The 27,991-nt window shown below is 43.1% G+C and overlaps 1 protein-coding gene across 1 annotated transcript in view; it reads right to left on the bottom strand.

The window, feature by feature from the left end:
- LOC111234819 (cytosolic carboxypeptidase 1-like) overlaps window positions 1–27,991 on the bottom strand; it is a 78,056-nt gene that overhangs the window by 30,163 nt on the left and 19,902 nt on the right. The window contains exons 7-9 of the mRNA XM_022762994.1: window positions 24,637–24,817; window positions 15,631–15,760; window positions 12,415–12,546 (exon numbers count right to left, since the gene is read on the bottom strand). Coding sequence (XP_022618715.1) covers window positions 12,415–12,546; window positions 15,631–15,760; window positions 24,637–24,817 — 443 coding nt within the window. The remainder of the gene's footprint in view (window positions 1–12,414; window positions 12,547–15,630; window positions 15,761–24,636; window positions 24,818–27,991) is intronic.

The following is a 27,991-nucleotide window of genomic DNA, read 5'->3' as shown; positions in this document are numbered from 1 at the left end:
ATAATCAGGATCCGACTTTTAAAGGACAGTTTCGGTAAAATCCACTTCCATTTTTTAAGTCGGCCTTCGACTCTTTCAAGAAGATTTTCCCAGTTTTTAGAAGAGAGGGCTTCATCACCGAGGTAAACCCCAAGATATTTAAGTCCTCCTCTCTTCCACACGAGGCCTCCAGGTAAAATCAGCCTGTTAGTCCGTCCTTCACCCACTGCTAAGGCTTCACTTTTTCCCCAGTTCATTTTAGCAGAGGAGAGTCTACTAAAATCACTCAGTGTCATCAAGAACATTAATGTCATGTTGTTTCTTTATAAAAACAACATCACCATCGGCATTTGCAGACAATTTATAACAATTTTCACACCCAGGAAAAGAAAAACCCGACAAACGTAACCTTTATTTATGCAGAAAGGGCTCTATGGCCAGTGCATATAACATACCTGACAAAGAGCAACCCTGTCTGACTCCCCTCTGAACTCTAAATGGAGCGCTAAAACCACCATTCATCTTAAGTACCTTGTACAAGACCTGGATCTTGGCTATGAGACCAGAGCTGAACCCAAAAGCCTGCAATGTCTGCCACAAGTACTGGTGTTCAACTCGGTCAAAAGCCTTTTCTTGATCTAGAAAAATCAGACCAAGCTTACAGCCCAAAGAACCAGAGAGGTTCAAAATGTCCCGAATGTTGTCTGATATCAACCTGCTGGGTACACAGTATGTCTGGTCTACATGAATGACAAGCTCCATCACTTTTCTCAGTCGCACTGCCAATACTTTTGACAACAGTTTGTAATCTGTGCAAAGTAAAGACACAGGATGCCAGTTTTTAATGTCCTGCAGGTCTCCTTTCTTTGGGAGGAGGGTGAGCACAGCTCTCCCGCCACTCAGAGGGAACCTCCCCGTACGTAGACTGTCCTGGAGAACACACAACAGGTCCTCTCTAATGATAGACCAGAAGGTCTTATAAAAGTCCGCAGGAAAACCGTCTATCCCGGGAGCATTCTTGCTCTGCAGGGCCTCCTGCAGCTCTTGAGCAGAGAGCTGCACCTCCAGCTCTGCATTATCCTCCTCAGAGACCTTAGGAAGGCCCTCATAGAAGCACAGCACCACCTCTGGTTCTTCCTGGAACTCCGTCTTGTACAGCTCCTGGTAAAAGCCAACAGCACACTGACAAATCTGAGCCAACTCCTGCAGCAGCTGCCCCGTGTCAGACCGCAGAGAGTGTATCAGCCTCTTCTGACCAGTCTTATGTTCCAGACCAAAGTGAGAGAAAGAAAAGTGAGACGGAGCATCCATTTTAACCACATTCTGGAAACGAGATCGAGCCAGAGGACCCTGATCAGAAATACCCAGCAGGTCAGACAGAGCTGATCTTTTGCCTTTGAGGACTTGAATGTGTTCTCGTTCTCCGGTGGAGTCTGCTGAATCCTGCAGCTCTACCACTTCTCTCTCCATAGCTCTCATAGCTCTGGACATGTCCTTTGTGACATTGAAAGTGTACTGTAGGCAAAGCTGTTTGATTTTAACTTTCCCTACATCCCACCACTGCTGTAAAGAACTGCACTCAGCTCTAGTCTGTCTGTGATTGTTCCAAAAACACCTGAATATATTTTTAAACACATTATCAGACAGCAGAGGGACATTAAAGTGCCAGTGTGCACTTTTACATTTCACATATTTTATAAAAATGGAAAACTGTACAAGGGAATGATCAGATATACCAATCGGACTGATAGAACAACCTTTAAATATATTAATGTGATGTTCAAAACAATAAAGTCGATCACATCTGGCCAGAGATAAAAAGTTATCTTTGGAGTGAACCCAGATGTATCGCCTCTGACTTTTATGAAAATGTCTCCAAACATCACAGTTCAAAAGTTTCTAGCAGCTTAATGAGACAACTCTTAGAAGCAGCGTGTGGTTCCTGATGGTTCCTGTCTAACGAAAGGTTTTCTGTGCAGTTAAAGTCACCACCCAGAAATAGATGTTCTTCACTGCTACAATCCCTAACAACATATTTTAACGTGTCCAAAAACAACAGTCTTTCTGAACCCACACTCGGAACATACACATTTATAAAAATTTTTACTTTTTCAAAGTCAGCACATATTTTCAACAGCCGACCTGGAATGATTTCATGAACAGTACAGGAACAATGTAGGAAATCTTCAGAAAAGAGAATACCAACTCCCCCACTGTTACTGCTCTTATGACTGAAGACAGCCCCCCCACTCCATTCCCTCTTCCAGCCAGATTCATTATCAGCAGTACTGTGAGTTTCCTGAAGGAACATTACATTTATCTTCTTGATCTTAATCAGACTAAACAGAGAGGCTCTCTTAACATCCTCTCCAGCTCCATTAATGTTTAAAGAACCAAGTTTTATGTCACACATGTTTATTATAAAGCAGCATCCTGACAAAAACAAAATAAAACAATAAAAGAATAAGAAAAAAAAAAAAAAACGTATTCATTGTTTGCTATTTGGGCTTGAACCTTCGTGAACAGTTTACTCAAATTCATCGATGCAATACCTGAAAACTAAATTCAGTTCCTTGTTATTTTTTTTTGAGGATCATAAACACCTATCTTCTGAAGAACATGACGTGCTTAAGGTGTGGATATTTACAGCTGAGAGGGATCAATCTGATCGGTGACACTAACTGTCCGTGTCGGGTCAGCTCCTTCTCCAAATTCTTATTCCTCAGAAACGGGGGCACATTGGAAATAATGACTCTTTTAGCGGGGATGACCAGAGACAACACCGGAGTCAGAGTTCCCTGAATCACCACTCCACTTTCAACCAGCTCCTTCACTTTATCGATGCTGTCCAGAAAAATAACCACAGCACTGTTCATTCTGGAGGCAGATTTAACACTGCCATACCCCACAACTGCCCCCACAGCCAGGCTGCACTCTTCCCCTGGCACACCGACAGCCGGAGAAAGTTTAACAGCATGCCGGCAAGTCAGCTTCTCCAACCCGGAGACGCCTCGCACCGCCATGCTCGGCCGTGTAGCTGAAGGAGCAGCCGCCAAACAAATGTTGGGTCTGAGCTCTACCTCATGAGCTGGACACCAACTATGTGTTGAATTTTGGTTGTTTATCAATTTATTGGCTATCATAAATTAAGAAAATATTAATATTAAAAATATTAATATTAAATAATAACTTTAAAATTAATTAAAGTTCACGGGGCACCAGCCTAAACTAATAGGCAAAATAGCCAATATGGTTTTAGTCTCAAATTATTACCATTAATCTGGAACTCTGATTAACAATTAGCTTACTAACTATAACCAAACTACCAAATCAACAGTAAGTTAAAGTTGAAGGATTGGAATTCTACAAAGTAGAGGTTGGCAATATTCACGCTTGTGCAACATTAAACACACCAGTAGTTATACTTAAAGGCATTTATTTACCATGGAGCAGAGTAAAACACAATGTCTGATCTAGTATATACAGGTGTGTGTGTGTGTGTGTGTGTGTGTGTGTGTTTGTGTGTGTGTTTGTGAGGACACAAACAAAGGCAAGATGGCCGATTCAAAGTGGTCACTGTGACCACATGATCTGAACAAAGAAGACTACACAAGATGGCGGTAAACAAAGAAACTACTCAAAATGGCCGCTGAGACCACCTGGGGTGTGTGAGAGGGAAGGTGTGAGTTTCTTTGTTAGCCTAGCTCATGTAATCTAAAGGTACCAGGTTAGAGGGAGGAGGTTAGCTTCATGCAGGTTCTAGAACTGAGACGTACTACTATGTGTGTGAACATACGTGTACCTGATTAACTGTATGACTGACCACAACCTAAGCAAACATTACAACAAGACATCAATCAACAAGTACATTAACAAAGTTAAGACTTCTGCTGCTTAGTTATGCTGTGCGGTGCTATGCTGTGCTGGGAAAGGTTAGGCCCAGTCAGTTAACGTTACCCAGTCCTGGAAACCAGCAAAGAGGTCCTTTCCAGTGTTGGTGTAAAGTCCAGTGAGTTGGGAGGCTTCCTGGTGGAGTAAAGTCCTGTCTGGCTGTGTTACTTTGCAGTTATCTCCTTTGTTCTCCTCACAGAGTTAGCTGTTCCATGCTAGCTCTGCTACGACTCCTGTTGCTTGGAAAACCAGCTGGCCTTGTGTCGTAGCTGCTGATTCTGAAGAGAACTTGGTTCACTCACAGTTAATCCGAAGCAGGTCGCTGCTATTGAGGAGAAGAGTGTTTGCAGGCTGCTGGTAGCGGGCCGGCGAGAGAGCTGGTTTCTCAGGTAGCAGGGCTGACCTGGGCTGGGGCCTTGTTGCCCTTTGAAGAACTGAAAGGAGAGAGCTGGAGCTGCTCTCCAGAGCAAGCCAAAGGAGAAGAGAGTGAGAAGAGGGCCAGAGATCTGGTTTTGTTTGGTGACACCCTTGGGGGTCACATGTCACACGCTGACCCACACTGGCTGGCCAGTAAGGTCCGTGGGGGGAAGGGTCGTCCCTAGGTGTGAACGGTGAGGAACTGTGGAGTGTGAGTTCCTTTGTCCAGTGGAGCAAAGAAACATTTGGTCTCTTGAATGATTGAGTCCCAACACAAAACAAAAATACTAAGAAGCACAAAGTCATCAACAATCACACAGTGGAAGAAAAATCCAAAAAAGTTTGAAAAAAAACATACACACTTTCACAAACGCTCTCTGCAGCACCACACTCCAGTCACTCCGCCATTCACTCAGAGAGAGAGATTGAATTTTAAAAATTCCTTTATTAAATCAATAAATAAGAAACATGTCACATGACATCATTAACCAGACTACATCAAGAGATAATCAGATTATAGAGTCTCACAGAAACAGAGTTAAACCACAGCTGTCCCTCTACAACAGAACACACAGCTTTAGTGAAGCACCACTTTGACACAAACTCCTCCACATTGTTCATGAGTGAGTAGAACCTGAAATCCACTCTCGCTCTGGCTTTCACCAACATCTTGAACAGTTACAGCAGCTCCTCACCTGAAACATCCTCCACCTGAGCTTTTCTGCTCTTATAAATGGACAGTTTGGGCTGTCCCACCACAAAGTTTAAGAGCTGCCACTTCTCTGTGTTTTCTTTACTGTATCCAAAATCAGTCTCACTCCAAACCTGGTTACAGTTCAGAAATACAGTTTTCAGGGTTTCAAACAGAACACCATGTCTGCTAGAGTCCATGCAACAGGGAAAACAGTCTCTGGTTTCTGACAGAAAGAACAATTACTGGATACCATGGGGTTAATCTAAAAGATGAAGGTGTTGACAGTGAGCACTCCCTGCAGGATTCTCCACTGCAGGTCACCTGACCTCAGGTTCATACAACAACTTCAATACTGGTTTACAGGTGTCCTGCACCTTCCATCTCTCTCTTCACACTGTGTCCTTTCTTCCACTCAGCTTCCTCTTGTTCAAAGCCTGAACACAGGACCTGTACACAGCTTTCCCATTCAACATGTACAGGTCTACATATGCTGTGGTCCTGTAGACCAGCAGTGTTCCTGACAGTCCAATTTGGTCTATGTGGAGACCCAGCTCAGGAAAAAGATCCCCTTCATCAGGAGTGTTTACTGCCCCAGTAAAATAATCCTGCAGCATCTGGTGCTCTTCACTGCTCCGTCTTTGAATCCATGTGTCTCCGCCCCAGCAGAGAAGCCACTGCCTCTGTGTTGTAAAATCCTGGACCTGCAGCATCATATGTCACAGCTTCACTGTCCCAGCTGAAAGCAACCACTGGGTGAGACCATGTCTGGTGTGGTCCTGAACATCCAAATGGGACCCATGGATGAGAGGCTACAGAAGCAAGAAGAGTGAGGCAGCAGGGTCCAGTCTGTTCCATTTAAAAAGAGTCCATGCTCTAAACTGTCCCCTATAAAATGGAGGCAAGTCAAACACATGTATAAAATCACAGTTCATTAAAAACAGAGATGCCACCCTCCTTAAAATGGTGCTCATTAATGGCCTCCACACTATGGCATTACTTCCTGTGAGATAACGCTGGATGAACTGTAAACTGAACGCTGCCACTCTGCTCCCCAGGTGCACCAACCCCTGCCCTCCCTCTTTCTTTGGCAGGTAAATCACACTGTGTGGAACCCAGTGCAACTTATCCCAGAAGAAGTCAACCATGATGGACTGCACTTTCTGTGACAGAGCAGCAGGGGGCTTAAAACATTTCAACCTGTGCCACAGAGTTGATGCAACCAGATTATTGATGATCAGGACTCCTCCTCTGTAGGACATATGAGGCAACAGCCACCTGCAGTTGGTCAGTCTCCCCTCCACCACTCCCTCCCAGTTCCTCTGTACAGTCTGATCATCTCCTAGATAAACACCCAGGTACCTAAGGCCCCCCCTCCTCTAGCTCAACTCTCCTGGCAGCTGAGGGAGACCAGCAGACCAACTGCCAACTGCTAGACTGTCACTCTTCTCCCAGTTCACTTTAGCAGCTGAGATTTTTCCAAACCTTTCAACAATGTACACAATAACAGTGACATCATCTGCATATGCAGATAAAGTAAAATGTATATTGAAATCATCTGGTAAAAACAAATCATCAATAAAAGAACATTGTGCAACATGGGTCAAGAGCATACTGGACATCGAACAGTATGCTTATACCCCGAGTCACTTTAAAAGGTTTACACAGACTACCATTCAGCTTTAGGACACTCTCAATGTCTTCATACAGAACAATAATGTTGGCAATAAGCCCAGGGCAGTGGCCAAACCTTTCCAAAGGTAATGGTGCTCAACCTGGTCAAAAGCCTTTTCCTGGTCCAAAGAAACCAGACCAGCATCAAAACCCATTGAACTGGAGACTTCCAAAAAGGTCTCCAGTTCTTTATGTCCTGGAGGTCTCCTTTTTTTGACAGCAGGGTCAGAACTGCTCTCCTGCAGCTCTGAGGCAGAGATGAGTCATTAAAGCTCTCAATGAAGAGTTCTAACACATCATCTCTCAGTTCAGTCCAGAAAGCTTTATAAAACTCTGAAGGGAGCTCATTGATCCCAGCCCCCCTCCCTCTGCAGTCAGAGGGCCCTCCACCTCTTTGTTGGTCTCCTCTGAGACTCTAGGCTGGCCATTGCAGAAGGAGCCTCCTCAACCTCAGTGAACTCACTGTTGTACAGGTGAGAACAAAAGTCCACAGCTCTCTGCCGGATCTCACTGTCTTCAGTCAGCAGCTATCCTGAGCTGGAGTGTAGAGCATAGATGAAACTGCTCTGGCCGTTCTTCTCCAGCTTAGACAGTGAGTCCATCAAGTTGGCGTTCTGGAAGCGAGACAAGACCAGCACCCCCTGTACTTTTGAGCCCAGCAGGTCTGCCAGTATGGCTTTTTTTTAATTTAAGGTCTTCAATGCAGCATTGATTTCCTGTGGACTCTGCAGAACTCTGCATTGTGGTTCCTTTCCAGCTCATCGTTCTCTGTGCAGTTAAAATCCCCTCCAAGAAATAGAAACTCTTCATTACCACGCTGACTTAAAACCAGAGTTCATTTAAAAACTGGTTTCTGTCAGGTTTTGTGTTGGCAGTGTAGACATTTATAAAAACCGGAGTAAACAGCTCATACTTGGCTTTGACCACCATCAATCAGACCTTCATTATGTCCTCCACCACATGAAATTTTGGCAGGAAGGTTTTAGAGATGAGGAGCACCACTCTTCCACTGGTTCTTCCTAAGTGACTGAAAACCACCTCCCTGTCCCACTCCCTCCTCCAGTCAGTCTCATCCACAGTGTCACTGTGCGTCTCCTGGACCAGCATCACATTAATGATCCTCACTTTAGAGTTCAAACAGGGTCTCCCTCTTCCTCACATCTCAGCTCCGTTAATGTTGAGTGTGGAGACCCTGAAATCACTCATGACCTCTGATGTGAGAAGTGACACACAGAGTAAAACAGATAGGACACACACTGTCTCACATGGTTTCTGAGTCCTCATCATGATAGAGTTCTTGTTTGAGTCTCAGAACAATCTATCTATGCCTGTAGACTTCCTGCTCAGTGAAACATCCTTTTCCACTGCTGCTCATCTGTGATCTGGATCAGGAAGAACTCTCCGTCTGCAAAGTATTCTTCAACTCGCACTTTCTTCATGTTCTTTGGTGTCTGCAGGAAATTTTTAATCTGCTGTACTTCATACATTTTGTCTGATTGTGATTTAGCAGAACATTGTGAGTCAGAGTGACGCTGGGCATTTTCACCACAGTCCCCCTCCTCCTGCCTACTGCTCCCTTCTTGGCCTGAAGGCCCCTGCTGCTTTGCTTTCTCGTGAGAGCAGGTACTTTAAAAACAGTCTCCTCCACCATCTTCATCACTGTCCCTCAGAGTGTCCACAGCTGTCTACTCTGTCTCTGCTGCTACTCTGACTAAAAGTTGCTGTCTCAGTGTCTCCCTGACTCTGCTGGGTCTCTTTTGTTCCCTCACCATATCCTTCACAGTTTGTCTGAGTATTTCCTCTCGGCCCCTCTCTTTGTTTTCTCAGCAGAGGAGACTCTTTCAGCACAGGCCTGGACTAGGTGACCCTTCTCCCCACAGCCAAAACATTTGAAGGCCCCAGAGTTAACAAACAACATATTCAAAGTCCTCGACCTTCACATTAAACACCAGACTGAGCTCCTCGCCTTTTTTATTGAGGATCATGTAAACCTGCCGTCCGTGAGAAACCACGGTTCAGCAGCGAAGACTTCCTGATTGGGGACATGATCTTCCTCTCTCAACTCTCTCAACCAGTTTATTCGCCTTTTCAACCTCATCCACAAAGATCACCACAGCACTGTTAATCTGAGCAGCGGATTTAACGCTGCCATAACCCACAACTCTCCCCACCGCCAGACTGCACTCCACTGAGCATGGCTTAGCTGTGGAGATCTTAACACTGGTGGACTGCACAAAACCACACACACCCAACCTGCAACCCCTAAACCACCGAAATACACACCACAACAAGATTGACACTACACTATTTATAGATAAAGAAAAGATAGAAAAACACTCATAACAGTTCTCAAACGACCAATCCACACACTCACACCTTCCAATCAGAGTGAGAGAAAGAGAGAGACAGACAGAGAGACAGAGAGAGAGATTTTGAATTAAAACAAAAAAAAACAAAAAAAAACAACATTTATTAATCATTATATACATTTTACAAAGAACAATAATACAGTACATTACTACATACACAATATATTTACCCTGGTATCAAAGTTATATCAGCACATGTGCAAAAACTATCCATCTGTTATAGAGCAGAGCACCTCCCCATAACCCCAGATCTGCTGGAAACACTCCAGGTCCTGAGCAGCTCTGTAAAAACTAAATTCCAGCAGCAGTCTGGACTTCACCATTTTTACAAAGAACGGGAAGCACATCAACATCCAAGTCTTCCTCCACCTTCCTCCTGTGGCTCATATACTGCCATCTTTGCCTGTCCTAAAACAAAGTTCAAAATCTGACATTTGTTCTTGTATTGGCTCGTGTATTTAAAGCCACAGACAAAAACCTGTTTCATAAAAACTTTTCCACATCTGCTAAAAATGGTGTGTAACAATATAAACAGAGCTGTGAGATGGGTGCAGTCTGAGAAACAGTGGAACACAGTCTCTCTCTGATTACATAAGGGACATTTGTTCTCTACAGCGTTTTTAATGACAGAGATAAGAGTTCACAGCCACAATGCCATGCAGGATTCACCACTGTAAGTCTGCATGCTTTTCTATCAAAGGAGGTTTGCACAAAAGACCTCCATGTCCAAGTCCAAATAAGTCCTCCATGGTGTGTCACTATGGCCATTTCTGGTTCAAAGTTTTAACCATTAGCTTATACAGAGTCTTCCCTGTGGCATCCTCCAGAGAAGCACCCACAGGGTCGACAGGCTCCAGTAAAGGACCAGAACAGATTTTAAAATCCGGGAAAAAGTCTTATGGTAGGAAAAGGGTCCATAAAGTTTGGCAGCAGTGAACCGTCACCAAAAGTAATTTAAAAGAGAACATTGATGTCCTGTCTGCTTCTTTCTCCAATGCTTGCCAACAACTGATCTATCACCCAGATAGATCTTAATCCCAGCCGAGGAGCAAGTTCAATAGGGTCATCTAGGCGAGATCCAGCCAGCTCCACCACATGCCCCAGAGTGGAAACTCCTGCAGTGTGATGCAGTCTGGACAGAGTAGGTCCTCCAGCTCGGACAATCCAAAAAAAACCAAACAGTACAAGCTCCTGTAGGAGCCAGTACAGAGAGTCAGTCTGCTCCTGTCTCTGCTTCTTCAGCAAAGTCCATACTGAAAAAATACTCCTATAAAAAGCTGTCAGAGATGAAGTGTCTAACTTTTTGGAGTCCATCAGGAATAGAGCCAGATCAAGTCCCAAACCACCAAACCGCTGCAAGATGCAGCAGGATAAAGATCTCCACACCAGGTCTGTAGGTCCAGTGAGCAGTCTCTGGATAAACTGAAGATGGAAGCGCTTCTACTGGCCAGATGGACCAGGCCCTGCAACTTGTCCCCAAAAAAAAAAAAAAAAAAAAAAAAAAAAGTATAGCATGCTGGACAAACAGCAGCCCTGTCTGACCCCCCCCTCTGAACACTAAAAGGAGTACTCAGACTGCCATTAACTTTCAGAACACTCACAATGTCACTGTAGAGCACCTATATCTTGGCTATAAAACCTGGGTTGAACCTTAAAGGACCATAAAGGACTGATTTAGACTCTACTAAACTTTGCAGTTCTACCACCTGAGTCTCCAGGTCCCTCAAAGATCTGGTGATGTCTCATTGACATTGCAAGCGAACTGCTGACACAGCTGTTTAGTCTGTGTTTTACCAACATCCCACCATTGTTGGACGCTGGCAAAAACAGACTTACATTTTCTGTGGGTAAGCCAAAAAGATTGAAAAGACTGTTTTAAAAGCTTTGTCATGAAGCAATTCAGTGTTAAATATATCATATTGTCTTTAGAGTGACTCCACATGTACTACCTGTGAGTTTTATTTAAAAAACCTACACACATCTGACAGCTCATGTGTTTCAGTCAGCTGTCTGAACCTGGGTGATGACGCAGGGTGAATCTCCTGGTGATTTCTGTCTAGTCTTGGATTTTCAGTGCAGTTAAACTCACTTCAAACCTAAAAACAAATACTCATCACTGCTACAGTTTCTGATGGTGTCACATAAAACATCCAGTACATTAGTTGGTTCATAAACATTGATAAAAACTAGAGCGATATTTTCAAACTGAGCTTTAACCTTCAGTAAACAGCCTTTAATGATTTCCTCAGTTTCACAAGAAGGCGGCAAACTTCTAGAGAACACGATCCCAGCTCCTCCACTGCAGCATTTATCTTTTTGACTGTTGCAGTATTTTACCTTTTATTGTTATTACTGATTCTGCCTTTGTGATGTCATCATCCCTTCCTCATGCTGCTGTAGCCTGACACCCATGTGTCATGCAGTATCCCCTTGCCTTCATATTTTTTTATAGGTAAATAAAAACACTGTTTGTATTACAAGTTTTCATAATTTGTTTCAGTGCTGGCAACAATTTTAACAATCAACAATAAATGCACATATAAATAATAAGTTATAAGGAACATGGGGGAAACAACAACATGACTAACTAGACAGGAGCGAAAAGGTGAAATGCTGCCCCCTATGGAGGTGGAGCAAGTAGCACGATCTTACACGACACCTTTAACTACCAATTTCCTTAAACGATAAATCTCCTGATCTGTAAGAACATCATCTCCTATGTTTCCTGATTCTCTGGTCAGAGGCCCCGCAGACTCAACAAACAGCTTCAGATCTGAAAAATAATCCTCCACTTTCACCAACCTGGATCCCTTCATTCCCTTCAGGAACTTTTTAATGTCAGGTTCTTGATTTTTCCTCTTTTGTGACAGTTTAAACAAATCAAATTCTCTGTCGCTGATCACTGCTTTTAACTGTCATCTTATCACCAGAGCTTTCAGGGGGATCACTGTCCACAGCGGCCGCACTATGGCCGATGGAGCCGACAGAGCATCCCCCATCCCCACCACAACCAAAATACTTCATGGTCTCCGATGTAACAAAAAACCATGAAGTTGAAACCGTCTACTTTAAAATTAAAGGTCAGATTGAGATCATCATCATCAATATTGTCTTTAAAAACCATGAACACCTGTCTGCGGTGACTAGATAGATAGATAGATCAGATTAGATAGATAGATAGATAGATAGATAGATAAGATAGGATAGATAGATAGATAGATAGATAGATAGATAGATAGATAGATAGATAGATAGATAGATAGATAGATAGATAGATAATAGATAGATAGATAGATAGACTAGACGAAATAGACAGATAGATAGATAGGATAGATAGACAGATAGATAGATATTAAACTGAGCTGGTAGTGTGTGTCACACTGTGGGTCTTACCCTGTATCCAGGGTCCTCTTTCAGTCCCACAGTGTCAACAGCAGAGCCTGACTGCCACAGAGTCTCCTTCACACTGCAGCCATACAAGAAGACATTCTTTTTTCTTGAGTGGCCGTGGTAGTCACAGAAAACCTGGAGCAGACGTACAGGAAAAGAATCGGAGATAACCTTTGTGTGGAATGATGAGGTGAAGAAAATGACACCTAGATTGCCCCGGTGACTCACCTAGTAGAGTGCATACCATTAAGGCTTAGTCCTAACCACAGCAGCCCGGGTTCCAGTCCGACCTGCGGCCCGCATACCAACCTCTCTCTCTCCCTGACTTTCCTTTCTCTCTAACTGTAGCTATCAGAATAAAGGAAAAAACCATGCATCTTGCTCTCACATATCTTGCTGCTTCTCTTGCACTGACACTGTTTTCTTTAAGTAGCCTACATGTTGAATTTTAGTGTGGTCACAGAGGGAATCAAAACCTTTAAATTTACATAGAATTTTTGTGAATGTATTCAAATGTTCTACAATGTAGCAGGAAATGTTGCTGTGTCTCCACCTGTCTCTGTGGACAGAGCTGGCACAGCCTGTCTTCTCTTGGCAGTCAGGTCAGCCTGTGTCAGCCAGTCTCTATTGCCAGGCTGCGATCAATGAGTGTGTACATAGTCAGGGTCTTTCTCAGTGTCTGATCCCTCATCGTGGTCAGATGGTCTGCTGCTGTGTACTGTGTGTTTAGAAGTTAGTGTTGTGTTTGTGCGGCACATGTCCAGTAGTTAATGTCATTGTCTTTGTGTTGAGATATAGGTTGATTGGTCCAGATAGTGTGAGAGCTGTGCTGAGGCCTGCTGCTGTTGGAGGAGCTGAGCCTCATGATCAGCTGGCTGGGGGACTCCTCTCTGTGTTCTTCTATTCCTAGTGAAGGGCTTTGTAATGGTGGGAGCAGAGTGCACATGTTTTTAGGTATTTGTAGAATTTGAGGGCTCTTGTCTGTATCCTGATTAAAAGGGGGATTTGGCCCAGTTCAGCTTGGCATACATTGTTGCGACTGGGTATTTGTCCCATTTCTCAAAGTCTTGATTTATAAGAGGACCCCAAGACTTGACAAGTTTTGCAGATCATCCAGTTGTAACGCCTCCTTAGATGGAGCTAGTAATATTAGACCTGCAAAAAGTAGACATTTAATTTCTGTCAGATAGGCTGAGACCAAGGATATCTGACCGTTCATCAATATAAATGTTAAACAGGGTGGGGCTAAGACTGCAGCCCTGTTTCACCCCTCTGTTATGAGGGAAGAAGTCTGTTTCCAAATTGCCAATTTCACAACACATTTAATATTTGTGTACATGGTTTTAATTATAATAATGTGTTTCCATTTTTAAAGAATGGCGTGATAATTCCTTTCCTCCATGTCAGGGAAATTTCCAGTGCTCAGAAGGAAGTTTAATAATTTTAAAATGGCAATGTTGAACTTATGATTGGTAAATGTAAGCATTTCATTTAAAATACCATCAGGATCACTGGCTGTTGACGATATAAAGACCCAATGTTTGACTGAGCTGTAGTAGTTGGTGCCCATTTTTGTTTACACTTTTGTCAAAGTTGTTGCTATGGGGTTGTGAGGGGAGCAGAATGCTAATCTGACCAGGTATACGTTTGTCTCCTTGTTGGCTAATAGAATCTGGTTCTGTGTCTGTCCTGGCATCAAGATCCCCACAGATTGGAACACTTCCCTGGGCTTGGTAGTAATTGATCTCATCTTCAAGAATGGAGAAAATATTTTCATTATAATTCTCCTCACAGGGCTGGTCAGTTTTGGTGCAGTTGGGGGTGGGGTGATGTCTGCGTCTGGCAAGGAGTGGGTGTTGTCAGTGGTGGTAGTCTTCTCCTGTTCTGCCTTTTTTATAGGGAGAAAGTCCAGCTGCACTATGACAGTCCCATTCTTATATACAGTATACTGACTGTTGTCATGACAGTGTCTGTGTCTTCTGCCTCTTTGGTTTTTAGTTTCCAGCCTTTACAAATCCCTTCTTTCTTTCTTTACAGAGAGGTAATGGGCTCTTATAGCCAAGTGCTGCTACTGCACTGCTATTGTTGCTACTCCTTGGTAACCATTGCCAGGGTTTGTTGAAGGTTATCTGTCAGCCTTAAAGCTAAGCTAGCTTTAAACTATTTCATAGTCATTTTTACATCAGTCGTACATCATTTCTTAGGTTGTAGGTTCTCTCTGTGACATCTCACTCATTTGAGTCTTTGGCTGTATTCCTCTCTTAGCTTGGTGTAAGTCAGATGTAGGACAGTTAGACTAAAGGTCAGTTTGGCAGGTGGTTTTGTTTTCTGCTGGATTTTTCAGTTGAGCAGGATTTTCCCTTTTTCTTGCTTCCAGGGAAGCAATTCCTAATTCCTCGATATAATTGTTTCTTCTTCAATGTTGCCAGAAGAAATGTAAGAGGTTATCTCGTTTTAAACAAAAAAAAGTGAACATCTTCAGAAGCTAATTTTTCTGATGGATGGATGGATGGATCCCCCCCACTGTTCTGTCTCTCTCTCACTGTGGCTGTCAGCTGTTTTTTGGGGGTTAACATGAGTTAAGTTGAAGCAGTCAGTCATTATTCTGCTTCTTCTTTGATCTTGTTATTTTTTTCACCAGTCTAATCTGAATTTCAGCTGTCTACAGATAAACCATTAGCTAAATCATGTTTTTGCTGTAGTGGTCTGTGAGAAGTACTGATACTCCTGTGCTTTGCTCTGTTTGAAGGGATGTGGGCATCACTGTCGAATCAGTCTCTTTATACATCTGGTGAATATTCTGCTGAAATGCTGAAGTTGTTTCACTGGTGATTCACATTGAATTTTAAATCTACTTTAGTTTAGTTAGTTAGTTTTTTAGCTTGAATCTCATTCATTCTGTGACTTAAATAAATAAACAGGAAACATCATAAATAGAGTTTTTCCTCTTGTACCGTAAACACACTCGGAATTATGGTCAGTGTGTGTTTAGGGTACAAGCAACTTTGGTTGATGTTAAGAGATTTCCTTCATTGGTAACAGAACTTTAAACCGCTAAGTACCATGCTGTATACAAATGCAATTAGCTTAAATATGAAGTTAGGTAGCACTCAAGAGACCACATCAGAGAAACGTGTGACTTATTGAGAGCAGAACCAGCCCACAGCATCAGAGGACAGGTATGTTCAGGTAACACCGAGTTCTGTCTATGTATCTCACCAGTGGAGGTCGTCCTATACAGTTCAAGTAATAGAGGAAGCCCTTGGTGTGGTAGATGGTTGGACTGAGGACAGGGTCTGGTTTACACCATTGGCGGTTTAGGTCCTCACTGTTCAGATCACAGCGGTTCCTGGGGAGATATAGCAGAGGAGACAGGTGGGGATTTATGGAGCAGTACACTGGTACTATAATGGAGAACTGTTTCAATAACAGATCCTGAGGATAACATCAGTAAAGCCTCCACACATCAGTAGGAGTACTGGTTTTTAACTCGTCTTTGTATTTGGTTTTATGGCGGTCCCTCCAGAAGGCAAAGGTTATGTGAATAGAAAAATGGATAAACCATATATTACGTGATGCACACTTGACTAAAGAATTATAATTTGCTTCCTGTTACACATGGGCACGTTTATCTTAGCACCACAGCACCTGAACCTCTTGGCTCCCTCTAGTGGAAACAGGGGGCAACATAAAATCAAATTAACACAATGGCAATAAAATAAACAGCACAGTGACAGAATTAGATAAATAACATGAGCATATATGGGAGGTGTTTTTTCTATGTGTGACTTCTCATCCCCACATGAGCATTTTAACATGATAATCATATTCATAAACTATGCAGCACTCTTAAACAAAAGAAAATTAATTCTGGTTGACAGCTGATGTGAGTATTCCCTCATAAATGATGCATGAAGACAGAGCAGCTTGCAAAAGAGGGAAGCCTAGGCTGTCCTGGCATTGCATGGAGCCCATTGTGAGTTACGTCAGGCGGGAATGGGAGACACCTCTGTTAGCGGTAGGATACAGGCCCTATTACACTGTTGTGGGTTCGGAATGGGACAAGGGTGTTCCCTTGTTAGTGTGTGTGTCAGATGGTAAGCTTGACTGAGCTAAGTGTCCTCAATCAATCAATGCAAATAAGCTGTGAAACTACTAAAAAGACACTGCGAGTCAGCATTCATCTGCCAAACTCCCGGAGACAGGCTGGACTCTCTCCTTTTCCAGAGTTGCCCAGGGTGACAGGTGCTAGGTCGGTGTGTGGATACTCACAAGCCCCCAGTGGAGTACTGCGGTGTTGGAGTTCTCTCTGTGGAACGAGAGGGTCTCCTCTATATGGAAGGTTTATGCCAGGGTGCTGGAAAGGAGGCGTCGATTGATCGTCGAACCTCAGATTCAGGAGGAGCAAACATGTTTTCAGTGAGTGTTGGACTTCACCACGGCTGTCAATGTTGTCTCCAATTTTGTTTACGATATTCATGACAGGATCCCAAGGTGCGGCTGAGGTGAGGAGTGTATCCACTCTGGGAACCTCAGAATTGCATCTTTGCTCTTTGAAGATGATGTGGTTCTGTTAGCTTCATCCAAACATGGTCGCCAGGGCTCACTGAGACAGTTTGCAGCAGAGTGTGAAGTGGCTGGGATGAGAATCAGCACCTCCAAGTCTGAGGCCATGGTTCTCAGCTGGACTGCTCTCTTCGGGTTGGGGTGAGTTACTGCCCCAAGTGAAGGAGTTCACATGGATTGGTGCAGTGTCAGCAGTAATGTGGACCTTATACCGGACCATTGTGGTGAAGAGGGAGCTGAGCCGGAAAGGCAAAGGAGCCAGCTGAGGTGGTTCAGGCATCTGATAAGAACGCCTCCCGGGCACCTTCCTTTGGGAGGTTTCCCAGGCATGTCACCTGGAAGGAGACCCTGGGGTAAACCCAGAACTCGCTGGAGGGATTGCATATCCTATCTGGCCTGGGAACACCTTGGGATCCCCAGGAGGAGCTGGAAAGTGTTGCTGTAGAGAGGGATGTCTGAAAGCGACTGCTTAGCCTGCTGCCACCGCAACCCAACCCCAGATAAACGGAAGAAAATGGATTGATGGATGGACTATTCAAATGACATGTGACGTTTAATGACTCACAAACAAGAGATACAGTTAGGCCCAGAAATATTTGGACAGTGACACAAGTTTTGTTATTTTAACTGTTTACGAAAACATATTCAGGATACAATTATATAATCAATATGGGCTTAAAGTGCAGACTCTCAGCTGTAATTTGAGAGTATTCACATCCAAATTGGAGCAAGGGTTTAGGAATTACAGCTCTTTAATACGTAGCCACCCCTTTTTCAAGGGACCAAAAGTAATTGGACAGTTGACTCAGAAGGCTGCAAAAAAAAATAACAAGGCTGCATGGGCTCTTCCCTCGTTAACCTGTCATCAATTAAGCAGTTAAAAGGTCTGGAGTTGATTCCAGGTGTGGCGTTGCATTTGGAAGCTGTTGCTGTGAACACACAACATGCGGTCAAAGGAGCTCTCAATGGAGGTGAAACAGACCATCCTGAGGCTGAAAAAAAGAAGAAATCCATCAGAGAGATAGCAGAAATCTTAAGAGTGGCCAAATCAACCGTTTGGTACATTCTGAGAAAAAAAGAGTGCACTGGTGAGCTTGGGAACTCAAAAGGCCTGGATGTCCACGGAAGACAACAGTGGTGGATGATCGCAGAATCCTTTCCATTGGTGAAGAAAAACCCCTTCACAATATCCACTCAAGTGAAGAACACTCTCCAGGAAGTAGGTGTATCAGTATCTAAGTCTACCATAAAGAGAAGACTTCATGAGAGTAAATACAAAAGGGATTCACCACAAGGTTGCAAATCATTAAATCAGCCTCAAAAATAGAAAGGCCAGAATTGACTTTGCCAAAAAACACTTGGAGAAGCCAGCCCAGTTCTGGAACTGCATTCTTTGGACAGATAAGACTAAGATCAACCTGTACCAGAATGATGGGAAGAAGAAGTTTTGGAGAAGAATTGGAACAGCTCATGATCCAAAGCACACCACATCTTCTGTAAAACATGGTGGAGGCAGTGTGATGGCATGGGCATGCATGGCTTCCAATGGCACTGGGTCACTTGTGTTTATTGATGATGTGACAAAAGACCGAAGCAGCCGGATGAATTCTGAAGTGTATAGGGATATACCTTCTGCTCAGATTCAGCCAAATGCAGTAAAGTTGATTGGACGACGCTTCACAGTACAGATGGACAATGATCCAAAACATACTGCAAAAGCAACCCAGGAGTTTTTTAAAGCAAAGAAGTGGAATATTCTGCAATGGCCGAGTCAATCACCAGATCTCAACCCAATTGAGCATGCATTTCACTTGCTCAAGACAAAACTTAGGGCAGAAAGACCCACAAACAAGCAACAACTGAAGACAGCTGCAGTAAAGGCCTGGCAAAGCATCACAAAGGAGGAAACCCAACGTTTGGTGATGTCCATGGGTTCCAGACTTCAGGCAGTCATTGCCTGCAAAGGATTCTCAACAAAATATTGAAAAGTAACATTTTACTTAGGGTTATGTTTATTTGTCCAATTACTTTTGAGCCCCTGAAATGAGGAGCGTTTGTATAAAAATAGCTACAATTCCTACATGTTTAATCATATATTTTTGTTCAACCCCTTGAATTAAACCTTAAAGTCTGCACTTCAATTCCGTTGTAGTTGTTTCATTTCAAATCCAATGTGGTGGCATGCAGAGCCCAAATCATGACGATTGTGTCACTGTCCAAATATTTCTGGGCCTAACTGTAGATACTGAGGCTATTAACCAGTATGATAAAGAGTCCTGAACAACATTCAGTTTTACAGTTCCTCTTCTACTGACGGGCTTTTCAGTGAATCAGTCAGAGTGCATGAACCACCTAACAACAACTATAGTTGTGATGGTACCAGGCTTTCCTCAACTGAGTTTTCATGAAATTAGAGTTGTGATTTCATTAATGTTTTTCAGTTCTGGAGTGAATTAAGGTCTAAAACCAAATGTTACTCTTGTTTAAGATGAGAGATAACAGAAGTTAAGGCTTATTTTTTCACCACTGGTTAAGCCTGAGTCTGAAACGGGTATGGTATGGACCCAAATGCAGCACACAACTGGATATAGTTTGTAATGACCTTTATGAACCAGCAAGGATTTTTTCACACAGGTGGGTATTGGGGAAAAGGGGAATTGTCATAAGCAGGTAGGTGGGCAAACGGGAGAGAGTTCATAGGGATGATGGGCAGGGGAGAGCTTGAGGCAGGTGAGTATAACCGGTTCGTATCTTTGCCCAGCAGGTGAGTAATTCTTCTCAGTAGTAGTGCAGGTGAATAATGAATGCTGGTACTCACACACGACCCTTTGAGTAGGTAGGTGATGAAGTCAAGTGGGCGAGGACAGAGACACCCAAGGCTGGGAGTGGGGAGCCTAGAAGCCCGCGTGTTCGACAGGGGAATCAAGTTGATGATTCAGAGAGTCGGAGCAGAGCAGGAGCCTCAGGCGGCAACAGGAATGTGCCTAAACCAATACTGCCCATGATGGGCTCACACTGGATCAGCAGGTGCCGAAGAAGAGGCACAGATGATGGGGAATGGAGAGCCAGGAGCTCCGTGTGGAGAGCTGGAGAGTGGAGCTGAGTCGTGGAGCCGATGAGCCAAAGAGTCAATGTGTGGACCTCAGACACCAACAGGTATGTGACAGATCTCTTTCCACAGCGGAACCACACAGGATAGGTAAGTAAAGAGGATATTGTTTACCTGTTGAAGGAGTGATGGTGGATAATATGCTATGTGGTCTTTACAGTTTGACACCAGGCAGCAGGAGAGGCGAGCGGGCCAAACCAGGAAGTAGTGAGTTGAATCGTTTTTTAGGAGCAGAGTCTTTGAGCAGGAAACCAACAGCTACTTGAAGCCAGAGACAAAACGTCAGAGCATTTACCAGAGCTGAAGCTGGGTCAGAGAAAAAGGATCAAACAGAGACCAAACTAGGAAGCCAGTCTGCAGGTAGACGCTGGTGTATCAGGCATAGAAGCGTGAACAATCTGGCAACAAGTGGATCAACTGGAGAAGCTTAAGTATGAGCTTGATTGGAGAGCAGCAGCAGCTGCGCGGCCAGGTGAGTTGGATGAGGACTGATGAGGGGGCGTGTCGGGAGAGTAAATGAGGAGGAATGGAAAAACCCCAGAGAGAGCAGGTAAGAGCAGAGGCGGATTGTGACAGTGTCTGGATCTGGTACATCTGCAGTTTATTTCCTACGGCCACATAAAAAGAGTTCAAACTTTATGACAGAGGAGACCACATCACAGACCCTGACACATGGACAAGATTTTTACAGGAGGAAAAGACACCTCTCTGCTCAATAGCTCCTCCTATCCTTTGTGGTCTCTCTGTCTGTTTTTGTATTTTCTGAATGTAACTAAATAAACATCACAGTCACAGTCTGCTCACAGCTGCAACCACAGTTATTTAAGACATCTAAAGCTACAGACACAGCTGAACTTAGAACCACAACTAGAGCTGCAGAGATTTTATTCTTTTCTCTTATTTTCACATGAACTGAGTTGGCTCACAACAGGAGAAACTAAATCAAAGATGAAGATGATACACTGATGAGTGAACCTCCTGCCCCTCAAAGGCTTCTTCTGCCTCTGAGGTGGTGATGAGCTTACACACTTGTCAGCTGTAACTGTTGTAAATCAGATGTTAGTCTGACCCCATGAGTAGTTTCATTATGTTGAGAATATGATGCCTCAAACAAACATCAGTACGATCAGACTATACCATGGAAGTAGTAGGTTGTAATTAGTGTAGTGTTGAGCAGCAGGTGAATGAACAGAGGTAGTTTGTGTTTTAAATTATTTCATTGACTTGTGTATCACCTGGTACCTGGTCAGAAAGTGTGCATTACATATCAGAAGCATATACTCATATATATCAGTCAACAAGCGACTCTGCTCCACTGCTCTTTCTTAATCACACATAGAGCTTTACATTAACTTCATGAGTTAATAATGTAGAGCTTCTTAGCGGGATGAGGTTTCTCTTCAACAATGAAGTTAAAAGGACCATTGCTTTGTGAGGAGGGGTGTCTGTCCTGCATCTGTCTGTGTGTGTCTGCTCCTCTGTCTCTCTGTTTAGACACTCATTTGTTTACATATTAATAAAAGTTCTGTTTTCTCTGTCTCCTTTTCCTAATGACACCATTATGTTATCATTTTGTCACAAACCGGGCCACACAGCCATGACAAAAGAGGGAGATGCACACAGACAAGCCAATTAACAAATCTTTTATTTAAAAAAAACACAATAAATCTAGGAGGAGAACTTAAACTAACAATGGCATGTGTAATATGTAAGATCAACAGTGTGAGTGAGACCATGAGTGAAGAAGTGTATGTGAATGCAGTGTTGTATGGTGCAGTAACAGAAACAACACCAAACCAAATGCCAACCAAGCCAAACGGATGCCTCAGGGAGGAGAGAGAACCAGAACTGAGCTCCAACTTGATTGTAAAAGCACTAGCACACAGGGCCCAGGTGTGCCAGGTCTACTGATGAACCCAGGTACTGACAATCCTTTGCCACACCCACCTCTAGTACCAAGTCTCTAGTCTGCAAAGGAAGCAGCCACACACAGGAAGCAACAGGTACACAAGTGGAGAGGGTTGTGACAATTTCCATAAGCACAATGCCTTGACATGACTGGGGTTTACTTTGTGCCTAGCTGCACTGAAAAAATAGTGTATATCTGTTTTCCTTTTCTTTGAGCCACAACCACTGTGCCAGGTTATTGTGTGTCAGATCGTAGCAGGCAGTAGATTTAGGTTACAGTAATATATTTGGGGAGACAACCCTCAGGAAGGGGTGGACATGTCCCCCGTCCCCCCGGGATTTCCGCCTATGCATGACAGGTTTCTCTTGATTGGAAATAGTTTGTACTTAACTTTCCTTACTCAGGACTTTCTGGAGCTTCCAATCATATCACACTGTCATCACATTGGAATTAGTTTTATAAATTAATCTTTTGGGATTCATTTTGTGAGACTGTCATCAGTACAAAAATGATGCAGTTGTTTCAACATCTTAAATCAACCTCCAATGTATTTACATCCAGTGAGAGAGCAGAGTGAAGTTTCATTGTTGCTATGTTTTCATATGAAGTCTGTGCTGAAATATATTTTCAATATAAAACCCCAGTGATAATAACATGTTTCTATAGTCACAGTGGAGACTCATCATTGAATATAACGACATACACAGAGGAATGTCCATACCACAGGAGTCAAGCGTCAGAGAAACATCTGTCGCAGATATTTAACATTCTCTTCACCAGCTGAGTTCCGTTCAACTCGCAACCAGCCGAACTCTTTTCTGCATGTCAGTCCCCTTTTCTCTGTCCCTAAATTTCCTGTTTCTCTACATTGTCAAGTCAAATAAAGGCATTAAATGTCCAAAATAATAACCAATAATAATAATAAACTTTGAAACTCTTTTCTGCATGTCAGTCCCCTTTTCTCTGTCCCTAAATTTCCTGTTTCTCTACATTGTCAAGTCAAATAAAGGCATTAAATGTCCAAAATAATAACCAATAATAATAATAAACTTTGAAATTTTGAATGTGCCTACTGCTTGGTGGGTTTACTTCACTCCTCATGTTTCAATCTGTACAAAGGACGTCACTCTCCGTTTTATTTATGTCATAGAGACTGCAGGTATCCCTCACACTGATTGTTTCAAACCCAAATTTGTCCCAACAACCATAGCAAGACATGCATATGCACATGTACATGCCTTAACAGAAGTTGATTTGCAATAAAGCTATAACACTATATCCCCATATAGACGATAGCTTCTAAGATCAGACTTTTATTACCTACCATACCTCTTACCTTTTTGAGACTCTTATTTTGAAAGTGTCTGTACTTCTGTGTTTGGCAGTATAAATTGCATAAGGTTGTGTACAACAGAGCCAATAATTTCCTCTTACCATGTTGAGATTTTTATTTTAAAGGTTAACTGAAATCGTGGAGATGGTGTTTGTGTGTTTCTGTCAATATATATATATATGTGTGTGTGTGTGTGTGTGTGAGAGTAAGTGTGTGTCTGTGTTTTTGTGTGTAGCAGTAGAGCTGCCAAACAGAACCTCCAGTAAGTTCTTTTTACAGAGACTCTTATTTTGAAGGTGAATATCAAAAAAGTAAGATGGTGTTTGTGTGTGTCTGTCAATGTGCGTGTGTGTATTGTTGTGTGTGGCAGTAGAGCTGTCTACCATATAGCCTCCAAAAAGCTTGTGTTACCAGGTTGAAACACTTATACAGTTGATATTCATATGGTGGTAATAGAGTTTGTGTCTTTCAATGTATGTGTGTGTGTGTGTGTGGTGTTGGGAACTGTGTAAGCTTAACCTTCAAACAGTCCTTTGTTTGGCTAATTAGACTGATTAACTCTTAGCCTTTAAACTCAGGTGTGAGAGCAACTCTAAGGTAAATCAACACAGTGTATTTGCGTGTACTTGTGTGGGTGTGTGTGTTGATGTGTGGTTCTTTGCATGTGTGTACATGTATTTTTATAATTGTGAGGACAATTTTGTTTAAAAACCATTATTGTGAGGTCATTTTGGCCGGTCCTGACATCTTCAGAGTCAGCTTTGCCCATTTCTGCCTAGTAACTGTCAGTAGCACCTGCTGAGACACTGGTTGCTATAGCGACTGTGGCCACCAGGGGGGAACACACAATCCCCTCTGTCTCCATAGGCAGACAAAAGCTTTTAAGATGAAACTTGTGTTGGAAAACTAAAAGTCCTATTGAAAAGATCACCTCACCACAGCTGTCCAAAGGCTTCATTTAAGAGACTGATATCTTATAAACTCCCCTTAACTCTGTTGAGAGCAAGACACTTCCACTCACATACACTCACACAAACTACAGCAGCTGATTTAACAAACACACACAAGCGTTCACTCTGTGATCATTAATTGATTTATACGTATCATTTATTGTATGTATCTTTGCTGCAGTCTCATACCAACATCTAATCTAAGACATGTACTGTGGATTCTTCTGCGTCATTTGCAGTCTCCCTCTCCTCTCTCTCTCTGTGTCTGTGAGTGGAGACGAGTGTTGGAGTTAGACCAAAGCTCCACCAGCTACTCAACTAACACAGGCATCCAGCACTGTTCCTGCCTCCCACTTACGTTCCATTGATGACTCCATCTGGGTTAAGCATGGGGATGATCTTGAAGACAAAGGATTCCCTCAGACTCTGGGCCACCGGCTCAGTGCTGCACAGAAATTCCAGGGTTCCCTTCATCACCCAGCTGGCGTTTGATTCACCAGGGTGGACACGTCCTGTCAGCATGATACAGGGACGGTTACCTGCAGGGAGACAGACATAGATCTGTCATGTTTCTGTATGGTAGGATGCACAGTGTGTGGCGAATTAGTCCAGAAACATTACTGAGTGTTTTTAGGATCCTACCTTCTAAACTGAGTGGTACCTTGTCAATCAGCACTCAGCTGCCTCCGTATTGTAATCTGGTAGTTGACATGACCTGAGCTCTCTGAGAACCCAAAACCAATCCTGCCCCTACACCCTTCCCCTACCCACTCTCACTCAAACCGCCACATTGTGTATCCTGTGTACCATCACAACAACCTGCTTAGCTCTGTGACAGTGACAGCTGGCCTCAGTTATGGGTGAAAATGAGTTATCACTTTAATGTTGTGCAGGGGTCATAATTACTGTCAGTGATTACAGTGTGAATGTTGAACAGACAGCATGTGTGTGTGATCAGTTGTTTGAGTTTAGAACCGCCTGTCCAGGTTAATCCATCATTACAACATGCTAGCCAGCTATTTTATAAAGCTACGTTTCCATCTACCAGATATCTGCAGTGTCTGACGAAATATACGTCTGAATCAGCTGATTGTATTAATCACTGGGGTCTGAGCAACAGAAGTAGCACAATGATCAGACAGAATATATACACGTCTCAAGGTCATTTAAAGACAGAAATACTTGCTTCACCTTTGACCTGCTGTACTTACTGCCATTGTGTCCCCATAGTTTTAACAAATGAAGTGGTTTTACATGATCTGGACAAAAAGTTTGTCTCTAACCTGTCTGATCATCTGATGTGTATTCTATGACATTTCATCTTCATCCTCAGTTCGCAGCACTGAAGTTCACTGAATATAACTGACAGAAAGATAGACAGAGCTATAAAACCACAATCTATGTTCTAATAACCTCAAGAGAACACGCCAACATTTTCAGACACTCAAGTGTCAAAGATGGAGCATTTAAACACATTGTTGGAAGGTGTGATGCTTTCCAGTCCAGTCCTGATCTCCATCTTTTCACATGACTGTAAATAAGATACCAACAACTAAATTTCCCACAATGACCCAGAATGTTTAAAGGCCAACACATGTGTTATGTGTACTCTATGCAAATCATGACCATGAGCATTTTGTTGAACATTTTAACAATATTTTTGAAGCATTACTTGCAGGCTGCCATTGTTTTCCATTCATCTTAGGAAAATCAATACGCAGACTCTATAATGTGCTTGTGTTTTGTTATCACAGTGAACATCCAGTGTGAATGAATAATGCAACATCGCTGTTTCATAGTGATGCAGTTTAAGAGCAAAGTGATGTTCCAGGTCTGTTGGTATTCTCTCATAAGGGCATGTGTCCATGTATGTTTTTTTTCTGGCAGAAAACTCCACACACTACAGGCTAGATTTCCTTAAAGGCTTGTTCCAGACAGATAGACATATTAAATCTACACTACTATGTTTTCGTTTACGATCTCTGTCCAGTGACCTTTTTAGCTCCTTATCACAAACGATCTCTGTGCAGACTATGACACCTGAAAACACATACATACCTGAGTAATCATGTACAATGGGCATGTGTGAGCTGGTGTAAACATGAAGCAGATTGTCGACTCTGCAGTTGGTTAGTTGCAAAAAATACTATGAACGAGGAAGAGCAAAGACAGCTGCACTGTTAAATGCAGAATTTAACTGCACAACAGCTGCTAGCAAAAACAACAAGGTCAGTCATGCTTGTAATTTGTTATCTGTGATGTATTCACCACTGGTAGTCGAGGCTGATCAGTCAGAGAGCGACCATGGGTGTCTACATTATCGTTTCCAAAGGTCTCCATTTTTGCCTGTCCAGACTACAACACAACCCCCGGAATTTTCAAACTAAAACTGGGTCAGCAGTGTTTCAAAAGTTCACGTTTTCTGTGCTCAAAAAATCCGGAGTTGGTTCGGATGGGAGGCGAAAACATAGCAAAGGAAATGAATTTTAAAACGTAAACATAGTAGTGTGGACATAGCAACAGACAGATAGGTAGGAAGGGGGGAGGGGTTTATCTCCCACCTGAGACTATACTTTCTGCTATGAACCAACGCATGTAGTGTGTCCTGGTGCCTGATGGGGACCTCTACCTGAGGTCTGGATTCCTGGATTATAATTACCTGGATGTTGGTGCAGTAGGGAAGACATAACACACTTAAAGCCCCTCTATCAGGTAATTAGTGTGTTACAGACTGAACATCATTGGGCTCATCTGGTACATAATGTAAACACGTACTCTCACTCAGTGAGTGTTAAAGCACATAGTAGTGCTTAGTACTGTCACTGTTTTCTGTCTGATTATTAATCTGTGATTTCATATTCACTGGGTATAAACAATAGATTACATTACATTACTTGAACACTATCTAAACCAGCAGCTTTTATTCTGAAGGGCAGGGTCCATCTCAGCAGTTGAATTGTTCCCAGTGTGACTGACAGTTTATGACACATAAAGCTAAAATAGATTATAGATTTGTATTGCAATGGGTCATGGATCGGACATAACATTATCATTATCCTTGGAATGAAAAGTCTGAATCTTGAAAATAGATATTTTGTCCAGAGATAAAGTTGAGAATGGGTATAGGGAAGTGTTGGGACTTATCATTCAAGAGACCAGATGTTTCTTTGCTCCACTGGACAAAGGAACTCACACTCCACAGTTCCTCACTGTTCACACCTGGGGACAACCCTTCCCCCCACGGACCTTACTGGCCAGCTAGTGTGGGTCAGCGTGTGACATGTGACCCCCAAGGGTGTCACCAAACAAAACCAGATCTCCTTCTTCTCTTCTCTCTCTTCTCGGCTTGCTCTGGAGAGCAGCTCCTGCTCTCTCCTCTCGGCTCCTCAAAGGGCAACAAGACCCCAGCCCAGGTCAGCCTTGCTACCTGAGAAACCAGCTCTCTCGCTGGCCTGCTCACAGCAGCCTGCAAACGCTCTTCTCCTCAACAGCAGCGACCTGCCTCGGATTAACTCAGAGTGAACCAAGTTCTCTTCAGAATCAGCAGCTACGACACAAGGCCAGCTGATTTTCCAAGCATCAGGAGTCATAGCAGAGTTAGCGTGGAACAGCTAACTCTGTGAGGAGAACAAAGGAGATAACAGCAAAGCAACACAGCCAGACAGGACTTTACTCCACCAGGAAGCCTCCCAACTCACTGGACTTTACAACAA

The sequence above is a fragment of the Seriola dumerili genome, unplaced genomic scaffold, assembly GCF_002260705.1.
Source record: "Seriola dumerili isolate Sdu_G_001 unplaced genomic scaffold, Sdu_1.0 BDQW01000465.1, whole genome shotgun sequence".
Taxonomy (NCBI): domain Eukaryota; kingdom Metazoa; phylum Chordata; class Actinopteri; order Carangiformes; family Carangidae; genus Seriola; species Seriola dumerili.
Note: the sequence above shows the minus strand (reverse complement) of the source record. Positions and strands in the feature narration are given on the sequence as shown.